At 40.6% G+C, this 19758-nt stretch overlaps 1 protein-coding gene across 1 annotated transcript in view; it reads right to left on the bottom strand.

Moving 5' to 3' along the window:
• Positions 1-8816: 8816 nt before the first annotated feature.
• The window catches only part of LOC141326486 (interferon gamma receptor 1-like), a 38038-nt gene continuing 27096 nt past the window's right edge, over positions 8817-19758 (bottom strand). Inside the window, exons 2-7 of the mRNA XM_073835230.1 lie at positions 17368-17485; positions 17089-17270; positions 16391-16524; positions 16118-16289; positions 10755-10885; positions 8817-10424 (exon numbers count right to left, since the gene is read on the bottom strand). Of these exons, the coding sequence (XP_073691331.1) occupies positions 10173-10424; positions 10755-10885; positions 16118-16289; positions 16391-16524; positions 17089-17270; positions 17368-17485 (989 nt within the window). The 3' untranslated portion in view covers positions 8817-10172. The remainder of the gene's footprint in view (positions 10425-10754; positions 10886-16117; positions 16290-16390; positions 16525-17088; positions 17271-17367; positions 17486-19758) is intronic.

The raw sequence follows: 19758 nt of genomic DNA on the forward strand, positions 1-19758 counted from the left end.
AGGCAACACAAGTAAAACCTCCAGATTCTAGCTGAACTGGTGCATTTAATATAAAGTTTAATAGCCTCATTGAGAAATTCAGTCTGAGGGTTAATTATATGATTGACGGTTGTTCAGGTCTAAGCAATGGCATATATTGCTATAAACTTGGGGTTTCACTCTCCTAAACTCTAAATTCTTTTGTCACTTTCTCTCTTTCTGCAATTTGTGTAAATGGGTGAATGTGTGTGTCTATGTGTTAGATTAGTTTATATGTCTTAGATTTGTCCATAAATGTCTTATTTATATTAAAAAGGGAAGCACCTTGTGTTTTGAGCTTACAAGTTAATGTCTTAAACTTCCAATCTTGTTACTGTGCTAATAATTATCCATTGCAGAGTTGATGTTAAACAGCTCGTTCAACTTTTCCCTTACACCAGGAGTCACATATGTTTGTCTCAGAGACAAACAACTGAATTTCAGTACAGTGCAGTATGACAAACAACTTCAACCAGGTATGCTGAATTCATTATTTTGTCTAAAATCATTTAATGCTGTTGTTTGATATTTAACTCTTTTCTTTAAGAAATTTTAAACAAGCAATATGCTATTCACACATTATTACGCTGTTGAAATGTCGTATAGTCTGAATACAGAGTTGAAATGAGGGACCACTGAATGGCAAGTTGAAGATGAATCCAAGTGTAGCTTTACTATAATATCCAACATGAAATCCAAAAGACAAAACAATGAACAAAGACTTGACTATAGACATGAAACAATTAACCAGACAGAGGTAAAAACGTTCAATACACGACAAGAAACCATGGCAACATGAGGGCTACTTATAGCAAACAATAAGGGTCACATGACATAAAAAAACAACTAATGAGCAAACAGATTTGAGAACCGCATGATATAAACATATATAATAAGGTGTAGTAAATGAATATTCACATAAAAATGCCGTTCTAAAGCTTAGGAGTGCCAGGATTATTTTTAAAGGGGTCCTATTATGCTCTTTTACAAAGTCTTTATTTTGTTTTAGGGTGCACTAGAACATGCTTTCATGCTTGGTGGTTCAAAAAATGCATAATTTTTCACATAATTTACATTATTACAATGGCTTTCTCCCCAGGCTGGCACAAAGGGCTCCATTAGTTCCGGGTTCCACCTTCCGAAAAACCAAATGTATTGTGATTAGCAGTCCCACTGCGCTGCGATTGGCGAACAGCTTTGACGACATATAGTACTGTCACGGCCCTTCCCAAAGCACCAAACTAGATTAAAGTGATTCTTGAATTTTAAAGGAACCGTATGTAAGAAATTTATGTCAGTTAATCATAAAATGGCCCTGACATGTCACTAGACATTAAGAAATCATGTTCATTTCAAATACTTATATCACTGACAACAGTGGTCCGGCCAGGATATTGTCATTTAAAAGTGAGGGTTGCAGGGGTCCGTTCTTCGTACCTCGCTTACTACATCCAAGATCAAATCATCGCGCTAACTATGAGCTCGCTATTCCGGTTCTCCGAACGCACCTGTTGTTGATGATTAGTATAGCTGGATGAAGTAATCTGAGATCACTGGGTGGCTTAAAAGGGGCTACGTATCGATAGTAGAAACATTGATCGGCAACTCTTTAATTGGTCGGCGAACATGTTGAAGGAGACAAATTAAACTTGTAAGTTATTATATTATATTACATTATATTATATTTGCTCTTCCCTTTTTTTGGTTGCTGTTATAAACAAACTAACAGATTATTTCAGAGTCTCTTTTCAAGAGACTAAAATTATATTATTTTAAAGGGAATTATATTATATTACAGGGAAGAGAAAAGGGAATCCTCTTTCACATTAGAGTCACAACAGGACCCACTAGAATATAGGAACAAGTAAAAGTGAAATATAAGAATATTCTACAGAATGGTAATATTTATCACTTATATTGCTTTTAGTCTCTTGAAAAGAGACTCTGAAAAAAATCTGTTTGTTTGTTTATAACAGCAACCAAGAAAAGGGAAGAGCAAAAAAAGATAGGTGGTGGTCCTGCACCTCCTCACACCCCGGCAGAGGAGCTGGCCCTAGGGTTGAATGCCACTAGACCCATTGTTGAGGGCATCCCTGGGGGTGTCACACACAAGGACGTAGGCAGAGACGGAGGTAAGTATAAAATGATGAAGGTAAGTTTATTAACACAGCAGGTAATTTGTAAACATTGGCAGAGATGAATGTGACGGTAATGATTCTTATCTGAGCAGTCCTGGGTATAGATAGAGAGTCCGCGGGAAACATAGAGGTAACCAGAGTCCAAAGTAGTCCAGGGGAGCAGGGCTATCATGGGGTGCGATCTGTAGACCAGACAATGAGTGTCTGGAAGATCCGGGTATATATAGAGCAGAGGGAAGTGACGTCAGGTGTGCACAGTCAATAATCAGGTGAGTTGGAACGAGTGGGTGGTGCTTGAGAGGGCGTGGTTCGTGTAGGTGACACTCTGACAGGGGGCAGCTCTTCCTTAGACCAGCAGCACCTTCATAACTGGTAAATGAGCTTATAATTCTATTTTTACAATGTAAAATATTTGGTTGTTGCCATAATTAAAATGCTTTTTGTACTTTAACATTTATTTATTTTTATTTTTTTTTTGTGTAGTTTTGCATAACACTCCATGCCTTTTAACTTTTCCCACTGTGTGACTGAAGTATGCACAGTAAGTTGGGATTATTATATATATATATATATATATATATATATATATATATATATATATATATTAGTGGTGGGCCGTTATCGGCGTTAACGTGCTGCGTTAACGAGAGACTCTTATCGGGCGATATCGCAAGATATGATGACTTTCACCTTGAAATTTTAGCGCGGATGACGTATACCTAGTGGAATTGCACTGTAGGGGGCGAGAACGAGTCTTCAACTTCTGTGAAATTACCACATCAAATGAGACGTGCAAACATGGATGCAGTTATGAAGCCGCTTCAGGGCAGGTGCGTTGCTAGACCCTTTTTACTGGGGCACGTGCCCCAGTGAAAATCTGCTGTGCCCCAGTAAAATCTCAAGTTTGAGTTATAATTTAATTTGATAATCCCGAAATAAAGACATTAAACTATATGCAACAACTGAATTGACGCTTCTAAAAGCAACGCAGTTTAATGGAAGATGCACGCAGAAATCCATGCCCGTGCGTGTCTGTGTATTTAATGGCAACGCGTACGTCGTGCAGGCTTTTGCGCAGAAGTACTTGGTTACACAAGTTTGTATAGGTAATTATGTTGTAAATGCAATTGTCAAGCAGTTTGTGATGCATTTTGGAAACAGGAGATGAGCGCCTGGTCTAATGCGCCACCTGGCCCGTTCTCGAAGACTTACTTTTAGTCATTATTTGGGTAGCACACATATTCCTTCAGCAGAATTCAAATTAGCCATTTTAATCTAGATTAATTCCAAGATTTAATCTAGATTAATCTAGATATAAAAAAAATTAATCTATGCCCACCCCTAATATATATATATATATATATATATATATATATATATATATATATTTCTGACTGCAGTGTGAGTTGCAGGCAGAGAGGCCTGATACAGAGGTGGACAGTCTTGTAATTAATTTTACTTCCTCTATGACATGTATTGACCATTAAATGTTGTCTCTACAAATGAAACAGGGTGACATCCATTTGCTCTATAAGAGAAGTCTCCAGCAAAAAATAGAGTATACTGAGCTAAAGAAACAAAAGCTTCTAGGTAAATCCACCTTCGCTTTTATAGCCGTGGTCTCTCATCTTTATTCCACAAAGTAATTTACTATTACTACTCTAAAATATAAATTAAATGTGAAATAATCAAATGAAATAGAATGATTAATAGTACATTTCCCTTTTTTAGAAAATGACCTGTATGTGTCTGTATGAAATCAATAAGAGAATCAAATACTGCATTATCTTTAGTTACACTGATAATATTTATTTATGGAAAAACAGTGTTACACAAACTACACGAACTATGTTTAAGTGACATGCACTTTTCAAATGACAGACTGCATTTTTTTTTTTTTATGAATTACCCTGCATCACATATATGTGCGGTCATCTTTGACTTGTAATATAATAGTACAAATTAATTGGGCAAATATCGCTGTTGCTTTCGTATAAATGAAGCGGACATAACTGAGTGGCCGCGATCTAATCCTGTTTACATAAAGTAAGCCTGATCCAGAGCAGGTTTACGCTTACGGATCTGTTGCTATGACAGCAAGTCCCGGATGAGCGTAGAAGAACCGAATGATCCAAGATCACGCAAAATCGTCAACAATCAAATCCAGCTAACTTAGTTAGCGAGGTACGAAGAATGAACCCCAGCCCTCAACTGATGTTATTGTTGTCGTTTTGTGTTTTGGTCTGAGGCTCCACCCTCCAGCTATCTACCAATCACGAAATCAGTAGAGTTTTGTCATCTGGGTTGCCAGCTCTGTTACAGCTGCAGCTATACGAACGTGTCGGATAAAACATGTATAACGTTACGAAACCTAAAAGACCTCGTTATGAATCCGAAACACGTCGTGAAAAAGTCCAAAATAAAACAAGGATTTGTATAGGAGATGCCTTTGAAAGATAGAGACGGCTGAAAACGGAGAAGAATTTGAAGATAGTCGCCAACGTTGCTAATTTTCTCCTGGACAGGTAAGATTCATCTATGTTTGGCTAACTTTGCTTCCGTACACAGTGGATTTTCCACAGTCGGCCGTGCTAAATGCGTTCATAAAAAGCTTTATATCGCACCACTAGCAGGGTATGAAAACAATCTATGTTGCGACTGAAATGTGGTATTACAGTACATCTTTGCGAAATATTTGGCTAATCGCCATCTGTAAATTTTTGCGATACATAATTACTTCGCAAAACATCTCTTGTGAAGCATAAACATAATTAACAGAAGAAAAACAAATTACTGTGTAAAACTCGTCACTTGCCATTGGAAGCTCCTTGTAGCAGCCTACTCCTGCAGCTTAGCTGGCAACCTCGAGTCAGGGGGGAGCGGAAGGGATACACCGTTCTACAGTATTTTGAAAGTGATTGCAGTACCAGTTTTGGCCACAATCCTACATACGGTTCCTTTAAATATGGAAATTTTTCTTACAAAAACATTGGATCATTAAAGGAGGCTTTTACTGAACTCCCAGAGCCATGTGAGACACTTTTTTATTATGAATCGACTTATTTTGGACTGATGGAGAGAAACGCTTCCCTATGCCATTCAATATCCCGTTGTAAAGCTTGGGAGTGCCAGGATTATTTTTAATATAACTCTGATTGCATTCGTCTGAAAGCAGGAAGTCATATACACAGTGATGGGCAAGCTACTTGGAAAATGTAGTGAGCTAAGCTAACAGTTACTCCTCACTAAATGAAGCTTAACTACATGAAAGCTACAGCCTTGGGTAATGAAGCAAGCTAAGCTACAGCATCATGGCAAAAGTAGTTCACTACATCTAAGCTATTTTTTAAAATGTCATTTTTCTATTGAACCAACATCATACCAAGTCAATGCTCAGTGATCAATTAAATTGTCAGTCATACAGGCATACAAGTTCAGTTTAATTGTTTATTCAACCACTCTTCCAAACCAATTTGGCAACAAAAATCAGTATCATGTACAGGGCTGGATTTATCTCATATTTTGGGGGGTTGAATTCTTTCTTGAAAAAAAAAAATAAAAAAAATAAAAAAACTAAAAAATAGCACCAGTTTCAGAATATTAAACGAATAAAACAGGGAAAACATGAAATTGGTAAATAAAATTATTTTATACATATTATTTAATAACATAAGTCCATATATGAATGGGTGTTCGTCAACTGATTGCATGTCGTCAGAGTTTACAGTGTTGACAGCTTCGTAAAAAATAGCCTAATGGAAGCGCTGTAGATTTGCTGTATATAGCTATATAAATAAGTATATAAATAAGTGTGGAATTTAAGCCAGATTTGGCCCAGACCCTGTTACTATCTGGGAAGCAAAGCTAAATTCTATTGTAAATTTGTTAACTGACAGTAAGAATATATAACCGAATCAAGCGGCTATTTTCGTTTGCAGAAGGTAAAACACATTAACATAAATTGTAAGAGAGGAAAAAATTAAACCTACAGGCCTATAAGTCACATTTTATTATATTCTGAAATAAACAGGCCTACAGCGTAATGTTATAATATTTTGACATTATTTCCCTCACTCCACAACAAATCCTTTAACTATAACCTTATTCAGAACAGAACAATGATGAAATAAATAAATAAATAAATAAATCCAACAATCCAAAACAAATTAAATGCGAAACTGAAAGTAAAGTTGGGCTTATGTAGACTAACGTTACCTCTCTTGCCACAAATACAAATGATCCATTTCTGCAATGTATTTGAAGCGAAATTATTATGCATTGGGTAAGCTTTGTACTTCATGCACGTCGACGGAAAATCATGATGAGCAAAAATGTGCCACAGGACCGGTGGTCACGCTGAACTGCATGTAATACACACTATTTAAATTGACTAGTGTAACTTTTGGGTGACTGTGTTTTATTTTTCAAATGAACAGGCTGCAGTGATGGCGAGTGTAATAAGACACAGGCGCGATCAGACAGCTGAATGGCATATTCTGTCATTTTGGTCATAGTAAAGGCATAATTCGATACTGCAAAGTCCAAAGCAGTTTGAAGTATCATGAATATTAGCAAAGATTATTATAATTCGTTTGTTTTTGCTAAGAACGAACCAAAACATTTTGCCTTTCGCCATGAATTTGACACCCACACCCATCCTCTCCCCATCTCGTACTTCTGAGGTTTGAGATCTTCCCAGAGCACTAGCCTGCTTCAAAGACTAAAATCAAGGCGCCCATCACTAGTTCTAATACTACATTTTGCATTGCAGATTATACAGTTTTCTGTTGCTATGTGGGCGCTCAGTTTTTTTTTCTGACATTTAGCTAAAATATAAAGATTCAGCGCTTCATATAAGCAATTTGTGTCGACAACAAATGCTAAACTAAGACACACTTTTCTCATCTCCTCGAATGCAAAAAAAACCCATTAGCCTTTATAAATACAGTGCTGTATTATAAATACAGAAAACATGTACTTTTCAATCAACAATTTACCTCAAGTCTGCAAACATGCTGAGATGCTTCAAACTGCGCGCCGCACTTCATTCAAGAGAGAGGCGGGAGGAATAATACGGTTTGACTGACAGTTTAACGAGCCAATGGCGTCACGAGGTTTAGTGGAGGTGGCGCCGCTTACTGACCCAAGATCAGTGATCCGTAGCAGCTATATTTCCGATTTGAGCTTAAAGTATAGAAAAATATATAGCTTGTAGCTTTTGTTGACGCTACCGCGTTACTTGATCAAATTAATAGCTTAGCTACTGAAAAGCTATTTGATTCAGAAAACAGCGACGCTACCACCACGCTACTGAGAAATGTAGTTAAGCTAGTAGCGTCACTACTTGTAGCGACGCTACAGCCCAACACTGCATATACACCTAGGATGCATGGAGGGTGAGTAAATAATACGCTACAGTAGTGTTGGTCCTATCATCAGCCTGCGTGATCGCGGACTTTACGTGATATATCATTATTCTGCCCTCCAAAGGCGAAGTGCAGTAACTACACATTTGGTCAAAATTAAGTTAAGGCTTAAAATGGACTTAAAATGTGACAACTGTTTTGTCTTGTGGCAAAGTCTCCTGGTTTAATTTTGTCCCATTTCAGAGAAACGTTCAGAGAAAAGACAGTGTAAACATGTTTGACTAGCTGTTGTAAAAACTTTAAAGGCATTTTTCTCAGTTTCAGTGTTTGCGTAGTTACTGCACTTTGCCTTTGGAGGGCAGCATTGTGCTAATGTATTTCATTATTTACATGCCCGAAACCATAAATCTAGTGAAGCTATCTACACTATATGATGAATAAATCTCTTACCAAACACTGCACACATTTACGGGGCGGCTCCCTTTGGAGTGGACTTTGAGATTTGTAACTTTGCAGATGTTTTTAATGCCCAAACATACAAACCACACAGTGGTAAAAATTCAAAAAGTGAAAAAGCATAATATAGCGGTTCTCAATTCCAGTCCTCGCGCCCCCCCGCTCTGCATATTTTGCATGTCTCTCTTAGTTAACACACCTGATTCAGATAACCAGCTCATTACAAGTGAGGTTCGTGCAGGAACTGCGTTCCGATTGACATGGTCCCTGCACTGTGTTCATTGCTCCCTGCTCCCTAAGTGGGGGAAACTGTTTACTATACTTCGAAACATTCATTCACAGATTTGCGCTACGCATCCGCATGCAGCGTCTTCACACACAGATGAAACTTACTAGAGAAGTGTGACATAAGTGCATCTGTAAATAAATGCATTTTAAATTTACGTCTCGCACGCTTTAATGACCTTCAAATGGAACACATACACTCGCTTCGAACTAATGAATAATGGCGGAATATCCTGTGATGTCCACTTCGAAGGGCAGTAACGTTGGAACAGAACAAACGTCGGAAGCGATATGTGAAACACAAAATGTGCAGCACGGTGGGGCGCGAGGACTGGAATTGAGAACCGCTGGCATAATAGGACCCCTTTAAAATGGGAAGCACATGAACATTGAAATCTATTAGAAATAAATTGCAAAGTGCACACACACACATGTATGAAATCATCAAACTCAACTAGTAAAATAGAGCTGCAAGCAGCGATGACAGGCCCAAGCCATCAGCGCAACCGCCACCCCGGTGTAACAATGGGAGACTGGAGAGCGACGTGTGGATCCAAATGCAGGCTTTATTGGAAGATATGTGGTCAAACAATGCAGGGTCAGAGATAGCAAACAACAATGGCAGAGATAATCCAGAGAGTAATCCGTAAAACAGGCGTAGGTCGAAATCCAGAGGGGCAGTCCAAAGTAACAAACAAACAAACCAAAACAAACAAGACAAAACTACGATTAAACTAATACTCAAAACAAAACAAGGAATTAACTAAGAAACTAGGAAACACGGAACAAGGCACAGAGAATCAGGGAAAACGCTTGGCATGTAGCTAGGAGCTAACAATACTTCGCGGTGTGTGTGTGTGTTCTGAGCATGCTTTATGGCTGACAAACAGGAAGTAACCAGCGAAGCAGTAGAGGGAGCAGCAACAGTCAGTGAGGGGCAGGGCTCCCTCTGCTGGCCTGGTGTGACACCCGGTGGCATCAGCAAAAATGTCAGTGGACACATGCATTTAGAGTAACGCTCTGGCAGTCTGTTTTTAAGGGTTACAGCAAAAAAAAAAAGGGTTACACTATGACATCAAAAGTGTGAAACATACACACACTTCACAATATGATTTTGGTTGTTAACAATATATTAGTTAACATGAACAATAATTATATAGCATTTATAGATGATAGTTAATATTAAGTTTAAAATTTACTTTAGGCATTCAGAGTAATGCTGTTTTATTTTGTATTCATACAACCTACAATGTGTAACATTTCAGCCAGAGAATTGTACAACTACAGTGAAGCGTTTGGCAGATATTAATTGTAGCTTTTAGTAGACATATGAATAGTGTGACATAAATGTGTGTTGGCAGTGTGTAAACACAACTACCTTAGAATGATAAAAATCCATCCATCATGATTAAACCAAATAAGTCTCAGTAGACATGCCGTTTTGATTCTCTGAGCAGTGTGACATCACATTGTTTAAGCCCCGCCCATGGCTACTGACTGACAGTCCTGCATTCCCATAGTTTCTGCACTCAATGAGTTGCCGTTGTACGCTGTCCTTCATTTCCTCTGCACTCAAGCAGCCATCAACAATTTCTCGTAAGCAATTCCGATGTTCTGTGTTTGGGTGTAAAACTGAACAAAAGACTGAGCCATTTAGGACGCAATGAGTTACTTTTATTTTTGAAGGTAATTCACTTCAAAATCTACCTAAACTCGTTTATGTCTGTGCAAATCATTTTACTCCAGCCTTCAAGAAGTATTTGTGTGTGTCGTTTCGTTAAAGCACATAGCGAACATTATCAAAGTATGTGTGTGTGAACATCATCTCTCTAATAAGCTTTTTCTGACCCTTTAAGCTTACGCACACTCTAAGATCAAATCTGAGGGTACGCTCACTTTATATATGGAACTAATGAACTGGTGGTCGTGGCTCGTATTCGTCAGTAATGTCTTCATTATTGTTGTCATTAGTCACATCCCCATGGGAAACCTCTTCAGATAGATCCATTACTTTGCCATCACTAGTGGGTAGGGTAGAGTTTGCTTTGCAGTCTATATCAGTCGAAGAAACGTCTTCCAGTAGGGGTCCCTGAGATGTCATTGAAGAAACGTCAGTCAACTCGGGTTGGATTGTAAAAGATTGCCCAGGTATAATGCTCCGCTGCATATGAAAACAGCAAACGGTTAATCTTGGTGCTACTGATGGTACTACTAAAACTACTGCAAGTCACCAGACACATCACAAATGCAAAACATTGCTAAATTTAAAAAAACCAAACATTAAAGGTTCATCTAAAAATGTTAAATTCTGTCATGATTTACTGATCTTCATATTTTTTTAAGCATGCATTGCTTTATTCTGTGGATTGCTTTTAAAGTGAAAGTACGATAACAATCATCCCCACAGTGGACAAAAAGGACCAGTGTAAAGGTGATTATATAAATATATAATTTTAAAAAACATAAAGTGAAAGGATTGAAAGACACATACCAAACCTTGAGGAGTTATGGAGATTCTGAAAGAATCGGAGAAATTCCTGCAGATCAGCCACACAACGCCCATGATAATGAAGAGCATGATGGTCCCTCCGCCCAGCAAAACTGCGATTAATCTTGTTTTGTCTACCAAAGAGTCAAGAAAAATTCAATGAAGCATCTACTCTAGTACTCAAAAATACTGACTTTACGGTAAATATGAAATTCAGAAAAAAATATTTATTAATTAATAAAGACATCCTATTGAATTCAATGGTTTTCTGTATGGGTGTCACGATCCAGGCGGGGTTGAGGAGTGGAAAATGATGGGGAGAACCGGAGTAAATGAAAACGTAAATGGTTTATTAAATAAAACACTGTAACTAATGCAAACAAACAAAAACTGGGAGTAAAAGATGAACACATGAACACAAGCAAACTTAGACTCTTAAATACACTGAAACGGGGGCATGGTCACTAACAAGATAACATGGGGGAAATACAAATATGGGCAAGACTGAACTAACTAAACATAACCAAAAGGGGGAGACAAGGACTAAACCATATAAGCTAGAAACATGGGGGGAAAAACACTTGGAAAACATGACAGAACAGGACAATACACAGACATGACTCTGACATTACCCCCCCTCCCCTGAAGGCGCGTCCCGCGCCTAATAACATCCAAAGGGGAGAGAGGGTGGGCGCCCTGGAGACCGCTAGGAGGACACAGGGGACATATAGGTGGTCTCCAGGGCGGATCAGGGATCTCAGGTGGCCATGGCGGGTCAGGAAGCCATGGCCAAGTAAACAGTCCAAGAGACCATGGCGGATCTGGGGGTTCAGGAAACCATGGCCGGGTAAACAGTCCAGGTGGCCATGGTGGATCTGGCAGCTCAGGCAGCCATGGCCGGGACAATAGTTCAGGAGGCCATGGCGGATCTGGAGGCTCAAGAAGCCATGGCCGGGACAATAGTTCAGAAGGGTAAACAGTCCAGGTGGCCATGGCCAGGTACGGCGCTCTTGAGGAGCGGGCTCTGGACGGCGCAGTCACTGGAGGGCGCTCTGGCGGCGCAGTCACTTGAGGGCGCTCTGGCGGCGCAGTCACTGGAGGGTGCTCTGGCGGCGCAGTCACTGGAGGGTGCTCTGGCGGCGCAGTCACTGGAGGGTGCTCTGGCGGCGCAGTCACTTGAGGGCGCTCTGGCGGCGCAGTCACTTGAGGGCGCTCTGGCGGCGCAGTCACTGGAGGGTGCTCTGGCGGCGCAGTCACTTGAGGGCGCTCTGGCGGCGCAGTCACTGGAGGGTGCTCTGGCGGCGCAGTCACTGGAGGGTGCTCTGGCGGCGCAGTCACTGGAGGGTGCTCTGGCGGCGCAGTCACTGGAGGGTGCTCTGGCGGCGCAGTCACTGGAGGGTGCTCTGGCGGCGCAGTCACTGGAGGGTGCTCTGGCGGCGCAGTCACTGGAGGGTGCTCTGGCGGCGCAGTCACTTGAGGGCGCTCTGGCGGCGCAGTCACTGGAGGGTGCTCTGGCGGCGCAGTCACTGGAGGGCGCTCTGGCGGCGCAGTCACTGGAAGGCTGGGCGGAACCAGCGAAGAGTCTGGGAGACTGGGCGGAACCAGAGGAGACTCAGGAAGGCTGGGCGGACCCAGCGAAGACTCTGACTTGGCGGTAGCCATCTTGGGTGCAGACTCAGGCTTGGTGGCCATCTTGGCCGGGATTTCAGGTTGGGTGGTCATTTTGGCCGAGGGTTTTGGAACGGCGTTCATCTTGGCCGTGAACTCAGTAACGGCGGCCATCTTGACCGGGAACTCCGGCTTGGCAGCCATCTTGGCCGAGGACTCAGGAACGGCGGCCATCTTGGCCGGGAACTCAGGTTTGGCGGCCATCTTGGCCGAGGGTTCAGGAACGACGGCCATCTTGACTGGGAACTCAGCAACGGCGGCCATCTTGGCCGGGAACGCAGGTTTGGCGGCCATCTTGGCCGAGGGTTCAGGAACGACGGCCATCTTGGCCGGGAACTCTGGAACGGCGGCCATCTTGGCCGAGGGTTCAGGAACGACGGCCATCTTGACTGGGAACTCAGCAACGGCGGCCATCTTGGCCGGGAACTCAGGTTTGGCGGCCATCTTGGCCGAGGGTTCAGGAACGACGGCCATCTTGGCCGGGAACTCTGGAACGGCGGCCATCTTGGCCGGGGATTCAGGCTTGGTGGCCATCTTGGCCGAGGACTCAGGAACGGTGGCTATCTTGCGGGCAGACTCCTGTGTGGCAGCCATTTTGCGTGCAGACTCATGTGTGGCAGCCATCTTGTGTGCCGACTCCTGCGTGGCAGCCATCTTGTGAGCTGGCGTGGCGGCCCGTACTGACATTAATGGTGGGTCTGGGACGTTAGCCATCAAGCTAGGCCATGACGTTGGAGGGCTGGCTGCCAGTGGAACTGGGCTGAGGACTCTGGTTGAGCTTTGGCAGACTTGGGGAAGCGTGGAGGGCATGGAGGGGTTTAGCTCATTGGAGAAGTGGGTGGAGGACACGGGCTGGTGATGAACTGGAGTGATTGCATGCTTTCGGATGGGAGGAGGATAAGAATCCTCCACATTGACATGAAATTTGGAATTACAGAGATTCAATACATGATTAAGAAAATCCGCTAGGGGCTTGTGGCAATCTTCATTAGTTATTAGATTGAACAAACCATCATCCTTTAGTCCCATCCGAAAGCAAGCATTTAACATCGAATCACTCCAGCTCACCAGATGGGAAACGCTCAAGAAATCCTCCACAAACTCCTCCAATGGCCGTTCCTCCTGCTGGAGGTCCCAGAGGAATTCCTCAGCCCAGTTCATCTTTGTTGGTCCGTCAATCTGTCACGATCCAGGCGGGGTTGAGGAGTGGAAAATGATTGGGAGAACCGGAGTAAATGAAAACGTAAATGGTTTATTAAATAAAACACTGTAACTAATGCAAACAAACAAAAACTGGGAGTAAAAGATGAACACATGAACACAAGCAAACAGAGGTAACAGTAAGCATTGACGGACAAATGGGGAGTGCACACACAGACTCTTAAATACACTGAAACGGGGGCGTGGTCACTAACAAGATAACAAGATAACATGGGGGAAATACAAATATGGGCAAGACTGAACTAACTAAACATAACCAAAAGGGGGAGACAAGGACTAAACCATATAAGCTAGAAACATGGGGGGAAAAAACACTTGGAAAACATGACAGAACAGGACAATACAGAGACATGACTCTGACAATGGGGACATAATAAAATATGATCTTGTCCTTGGCAGGTCATAAAATTTGAAAAATAAAACCTCAGATGAACAATAATACATGGCATATTGCATTTTATTTAACAAAAATAAAGCCAAAATGGAAAAGCCATGTGTAACAATGTTAGGACATCCTTACTACTAACATAGAAATTAAGAGTGTAAGTTACGGTCAGGCACTGCTAATTAAATGCCATTTATTAACTGATTATAAGCAAGAGAGGGCACCACCATAAAAGCAGACATTTGGCAGGTCTGGAGCCTTCAGGTGTGTGTTAAAACAATGCCAAGGAGGTAATTGTTGCTGTCATCAATCTGGGGAGAGTAATACAGCCATTTCCAAACAATTTGAAGCATGTTTTTAGGTTTGCAAAGTTGCATTTGAACAAACCATAAGATTTGTAAAACAACATGCTTTGAACAGACGAGACTAAAGTGAAGATGTTTGGCAATAATACACAGCGCTATATTTGGTTAAAACCTATGGTTAAAAAGAACATAACAGCAAAAACAGCTCATACCAAAAGTCACACATGCTGGTGGAGGGCTGATGATTTTGGGCTTGTTTTGAACCAGGACCTGGGCACCTCACAGTCACTGAGTTGACCATAAACTCCTTTGTATACCAAAGTTTTCCAGATTTCCAAATGTAAGGATGTCCATCTGACGGCTAAAGCCTGGCCAATATTGGGCCATGCAAGACAATGATCAAAAGCACACCAGCAATCTACAACAGAACGGCTGAAAAACAAAAGAATCAAGGGGTTGCAAAAGCCCAGTCAAAGTCCAGACCTCATCCTGACTCAAATGCTGTAGTGAGAGCTGTGCATAAGCAAATGGGTGTTCTAACCTTCTCACAAATTAATTTTCCATCTTGGCTTTATTTTTGTTAAGTAAATAATGACATGTTTGATATGTTATGTAATGTTGTCGAGGTTTTATTTTTCAAATTTTAAGGCCTGCCAATTTTTATTAGGTTCTGATACAGAAAATCAAGGAATTCAGTAGGGTGTCCTAACTTTTTCACATGACTGTATATATAGGTACATCTCAATAAATTAGAATGTCATGGAAAAGTTCATTTATTTCAGTAATTCAACTCAAAATTGTGAAATTTGTGTATTAAATTCAGTGCACACATACTGAAGTAGTTTAAGTCTTTGGTTCTTTTAATTGTGATGATTTGGCTCACATTTAACAAAAACCCACCAATTTACTATCTCAACAAATTAGAATACTTCATAAGACCAATAATATAAAAAAAACATTTTTAGTGAACTGTTGGCCTTCTGAAATTATGTTCATTTACTGTATATGTACTCAATACTTGGTAGGGGCTACTTTTGCTTTAATTACTGCCTCAGTTCGGCGTGGCATGGAGGTGATCAGTCTGTGGCACTGCTGAGGTGGAATGGAAGCCCAGATTTCTTAGACAGTGGCCTTCAACTCATCTGCATTGTTTGGTCTCTTGTTTCTCATTTTCCTCTTGACAACATAGATTCTCTATGGGATTGAGGTCTGGTGAGTTTGCTGGCCAGTCAAGCACACCAACACCATGGTCATTCCACTGCTGGAAAATTCAGTCGGCATCTTTAAAAAGCTGGTCAGCAGAAGGAAGCATGAAGTGCTTCAGTCCATTGCTTGTGAAGTTTAGGCAAGGCAAGGCAAGTTTATTTATATAGCACATTTCATACACAATGGTAATTCAAAGTGCTGTACATGAGAGGAATTAAAATAATCATAAAAAAAATAATAATCACAACAATAAAAACAGAGAAGACTTTCTGTTAACATGCTTGGATACAGCACTCTGTGAACAGCCAGCTTCTTTGGCAATGAATGTTTGTGGCTTCCCTCCTTGTGAAGGTTGTCAATGATTGTCTTCTGAACAAATGTCAGATCAGCAGTCTTCCCCATGATTGTGTAGCCTAGTGAACCAAACTGAGAGACCATTTTGAAGACCCAGGAAACCTCTGGAAGTGTTTTGAGTTTAAATAAATACTGGTTCTCACACACTGTCTGCACTTAACACAGAGTGATAAGACAACTGCACTGCATTAGGAAAAATGAACAAAATAAAAAATATATATATTTACCTGTCTCAGGTGTCTGCTGAGGGACACAAACGTTTATGTAGGTATATGAAGGAATACCAGCAATCTTCCCTTCGAACTTCAACTCAACACACTGTCCAGCTGCGCTTTGGTTAAGGTGGATTTTTGCAGTGCACAGCTCCTCATCCTCAAAACAAGAGTATACAATATTTTGCTGTGGAAGGAAAAAATTAAACAGGGTGATTTCAAAAAAGAACAATTCAACATGCTGACATGAATAATATTTAATGACGATGTGGGGGACTGCTTTCCAACCTCATCATGTGTGACTGTGTACATAAATTCTTGTTTCAAAATGTTTTGCTGATGAAGTAAAAAAGGGTGCTGAAAGGACGCTTCAATCACATCTTTGTGGACAGATGTATTTATAGCTGGAAAGTCCAAAGAGCCTGGAAAAAGCAAAAGCCAATATTGCTTTAAGAAATTCAAAATAACAAGAAATTTATTTGGCAATGCACTAAAGCAATTGAATTCCAATACTAAAAAGGTTAAGTTTTAAAGTTAAAGTTTTTTTTTTTTTTTTTTGTAATGCTGCCTTAACAAACACATAATGCAGTACTTTTCACAGTATAAAACAAAGTCAACTTCATTTTTTGTACACTAGAAATATTTATTATGTACTCTAGAAAAATTTAATATGTACTCTAGAAATATTTCAATCTACATTTTGCCAGAACCAATGTGTTCTCTGTACATAAACTAAGTAAGCTTCTTGTAGAGGGAAGAATTTGTTGAAGATGGTAGTTCTTCAGCAGCAATGCTAGCATGTCATTGTTCAAGAATCTGTCTCTAAGACCAGATCTTTATACCTGGTAACAAATGTGCCACAAACTATAGAATAGCAACAAGCCCTAAAAATGTCTGAGAAATATTAACAGTGTAAATATAGTGCCTTGTATTGCGCTGCAATAAACAGTAATACTGTATCCATATGATCAGCTCAGAGAACTCACATTTATATTTATGTTTGTTCGCATCAAAGAAGTCTTTGCTGTAGGTGAATCTAATGAAGACACTTTCCGATTTCTCTTGGCCATCATGTGCCGTCACAGACACAAAGTAATCGTCACCCCCATCTCTGCTGTAGCTGCTGATATCAAGGTACGTCTGAGAGGTGTCAACTGTTTGGGGATCACTGGAGATAAATGGGACAGTAAGATTAAGCAATGTCACATTTTTTTAAATTACATATCTTTTTCTTGGCTGGCTGCTCTTGACACACACACAAATACCTCTCATAAGGATCAACGTTTACACTGAATATCAGCTGTTCAGTTGGGTTACTGTAGTTCCAGTAGAGGACATTCACAAAGTTGTGGCAGACAACGCTAATGTTTGTTGGAGATGGTACTGTGGAAAAAAAAGATTTAGTATATTAGTCTATTTAGTCTATTATACAAACTCAAAGCTCAATGAGAACAAATCCTTTTAGTATTGCTTATTTGCTGAGGCAATTTTTAAAACAGATGTCTTCTTCAGAGAAGTCACATTCTTGGACCAAACAGAAAAAAAGGATTCAGTGTAATGTGTTAAACTTTTGTTTCTGGTTATTGTAACAATATAATTTTAATTAACAATTTATTACTCTTTAAATAGTGCAGCTCTTTTCCTTAAAAAATAATTATACCTCAGTAAATATATGCACAAACCAAACAAAAGGACAATATTTAGTTTAAAAGCCTCTTAACATGCAAAGATCACTGGTGGCCTCAGATTATTGTTTTCACATTCTCAGCACATTAAATCATCACAGTCTTATTTGATCTGGACAAACTGTGTATCATTAGATAGATTAAAGTCTCCAGCTTAGATATTTGACCACGGTCTATAATATAACTTGGTTGCAGCGTGTAGCGAATTTTACAGGTGACTCATTTCATTTTAACTTGGCCCACATAGGGACACCAATTATGTAGTGAGTTCTGCTTTCGCCCACTAGGAAGGCGAAATAGTGTAATGATGGGTACTCGTATCACCGATGACGTTATGATTCTTGGATCACATGTCACTTCATGTGCAGTAATGAGTACATCACAAAAGAAAGATTGGTGGGATAACTTGTAGAACCTCTCACTGTATTATCAACACAAGGAAGACACAAGTGTAATAAAATAAATTTATTAACGAATGATAGACAAGAGTAATCAACTATTAAATGAATACAATAAATGCAACAGGAATAAAGTGCATAAGATGCATAAAATGTGATTCAGTTGGGTGTTGCTATGTCATAGCTATGTTATCTTATGGAAAGATAAACTGTTGCTACTCTGAAACAAATAAGGTAAAGAACCTTAGTATGCATCAAACAAATAAATGAGCTATTATCTGTTATCAACTGCAGTCAGCTATACAATATCTAATGTAAATTAGAAAGATCATATACTGATAGTACACAACAATGCCAACAATGAGCAGTCCGGTGGCGGTGAATTCTTCCACTGGTTGTGCTGGGAGCAGTCAGTGGGAAAAGGAGCAGGAATCCGTTTCGACAGCCTTGAACGTGAAGCGCTGTAGGATGCTGATCTCCTGGAGCAAAGGGTCCTAAGATCTGGAACATGCAGATGTGGCCCTGGTGTAGGTGCTGAAGGCCCTTAGCTTGGAACACGCAAGCAAAGGTACCTGAAGTGAAGGTTTGCTCGCTGTAGCTTAACCTTGTTGCAAATGTCTGCTAGTCTTCTGCCTCTATGGGCTAGAGACACAGAATTTGGTCAATCCGCTTTGTCTCTCTCGGATGGAGACTTAGGACGTGCTGCATCTGTTGTCTCGCTGGACGAAGACTCTGAACGTGGAAAATATCTCTTTCCTCACAGACAGAACGTGGTCGTAATGCTGCCTTACAGCTGGAGACTTGAAGCATGGAGCGTCTGTTTCTGTCTCTCTGGACAGTAGGCTCAGAATGGTTGTGTCTGTTAGTGTCTCTCTCTTGTGGAGCTGGAGAATGAATGAAGGTATCTGTAGCTGCCTTCCCAGTAACGGGCTGCAGACTCAGAAAGAAGTTTGATCTGTTACTGTCCCCTGGACGTGCCGGAGACTCAGAATGGAGGTGTAGCTGTTATTGTCTCACCCTTGCAGGTCAGACTCAGTACTTTGTTAGTGCTCTGTTAGTGTCTCACCCTGCCGGGCCTCAGACTCAGAACAAGGAGTGTCTTTTTGAGAGGTACCTTTGTACCTTTCCGATGAGGAGGAGATTGCAATTTGGTGCTTCTCCATTTCCATGCTGTGATTGGCTAGTTCCATCAGAGCAGGGGACATGGGGTAGCCCACCCTTCTTTCCTCTTGTGGAAGTCATTTGCATAGTCCAAACACAAAGTTAGAAAAGTGTCAATAATGTTTTACTGGTGCATTTCTCACTTTCCAACACACAATCAGAAAACATTTGGTCATGTAATGAACACATTAAGTCCAAACATGATGGGAAAAGATTGAACTGTCGTGCATGCATTCATTTGTCCATTAACAGCTGAGTTTGTGTAAGATGTTGCACTACACATCGCTGTCAGTGAGAAAACTTATTTCTCTGAATAAGTATAAGATGTGTGTGTTATGGTTCGCATCAGTTCAAGGTTTGAAAACATAGTTATGAATGGATTTGGATGGATCTTTGTGATCTCTCTTTGTTT

The sequence above is a fragment of the Garra rufa genome, chromosome 2 (genome assembly GCF_049309525.1).
Source record: "Garra rufa chromosome 2, GarRuf1.0, whole genome shotgun sequence".
Classification (NCBI taxonomy): Eukaryota; Metazoa; Chordata; class Actinopteri; order Cypriniformes; family Cyprinidae; genus Garra; species Garra rufa.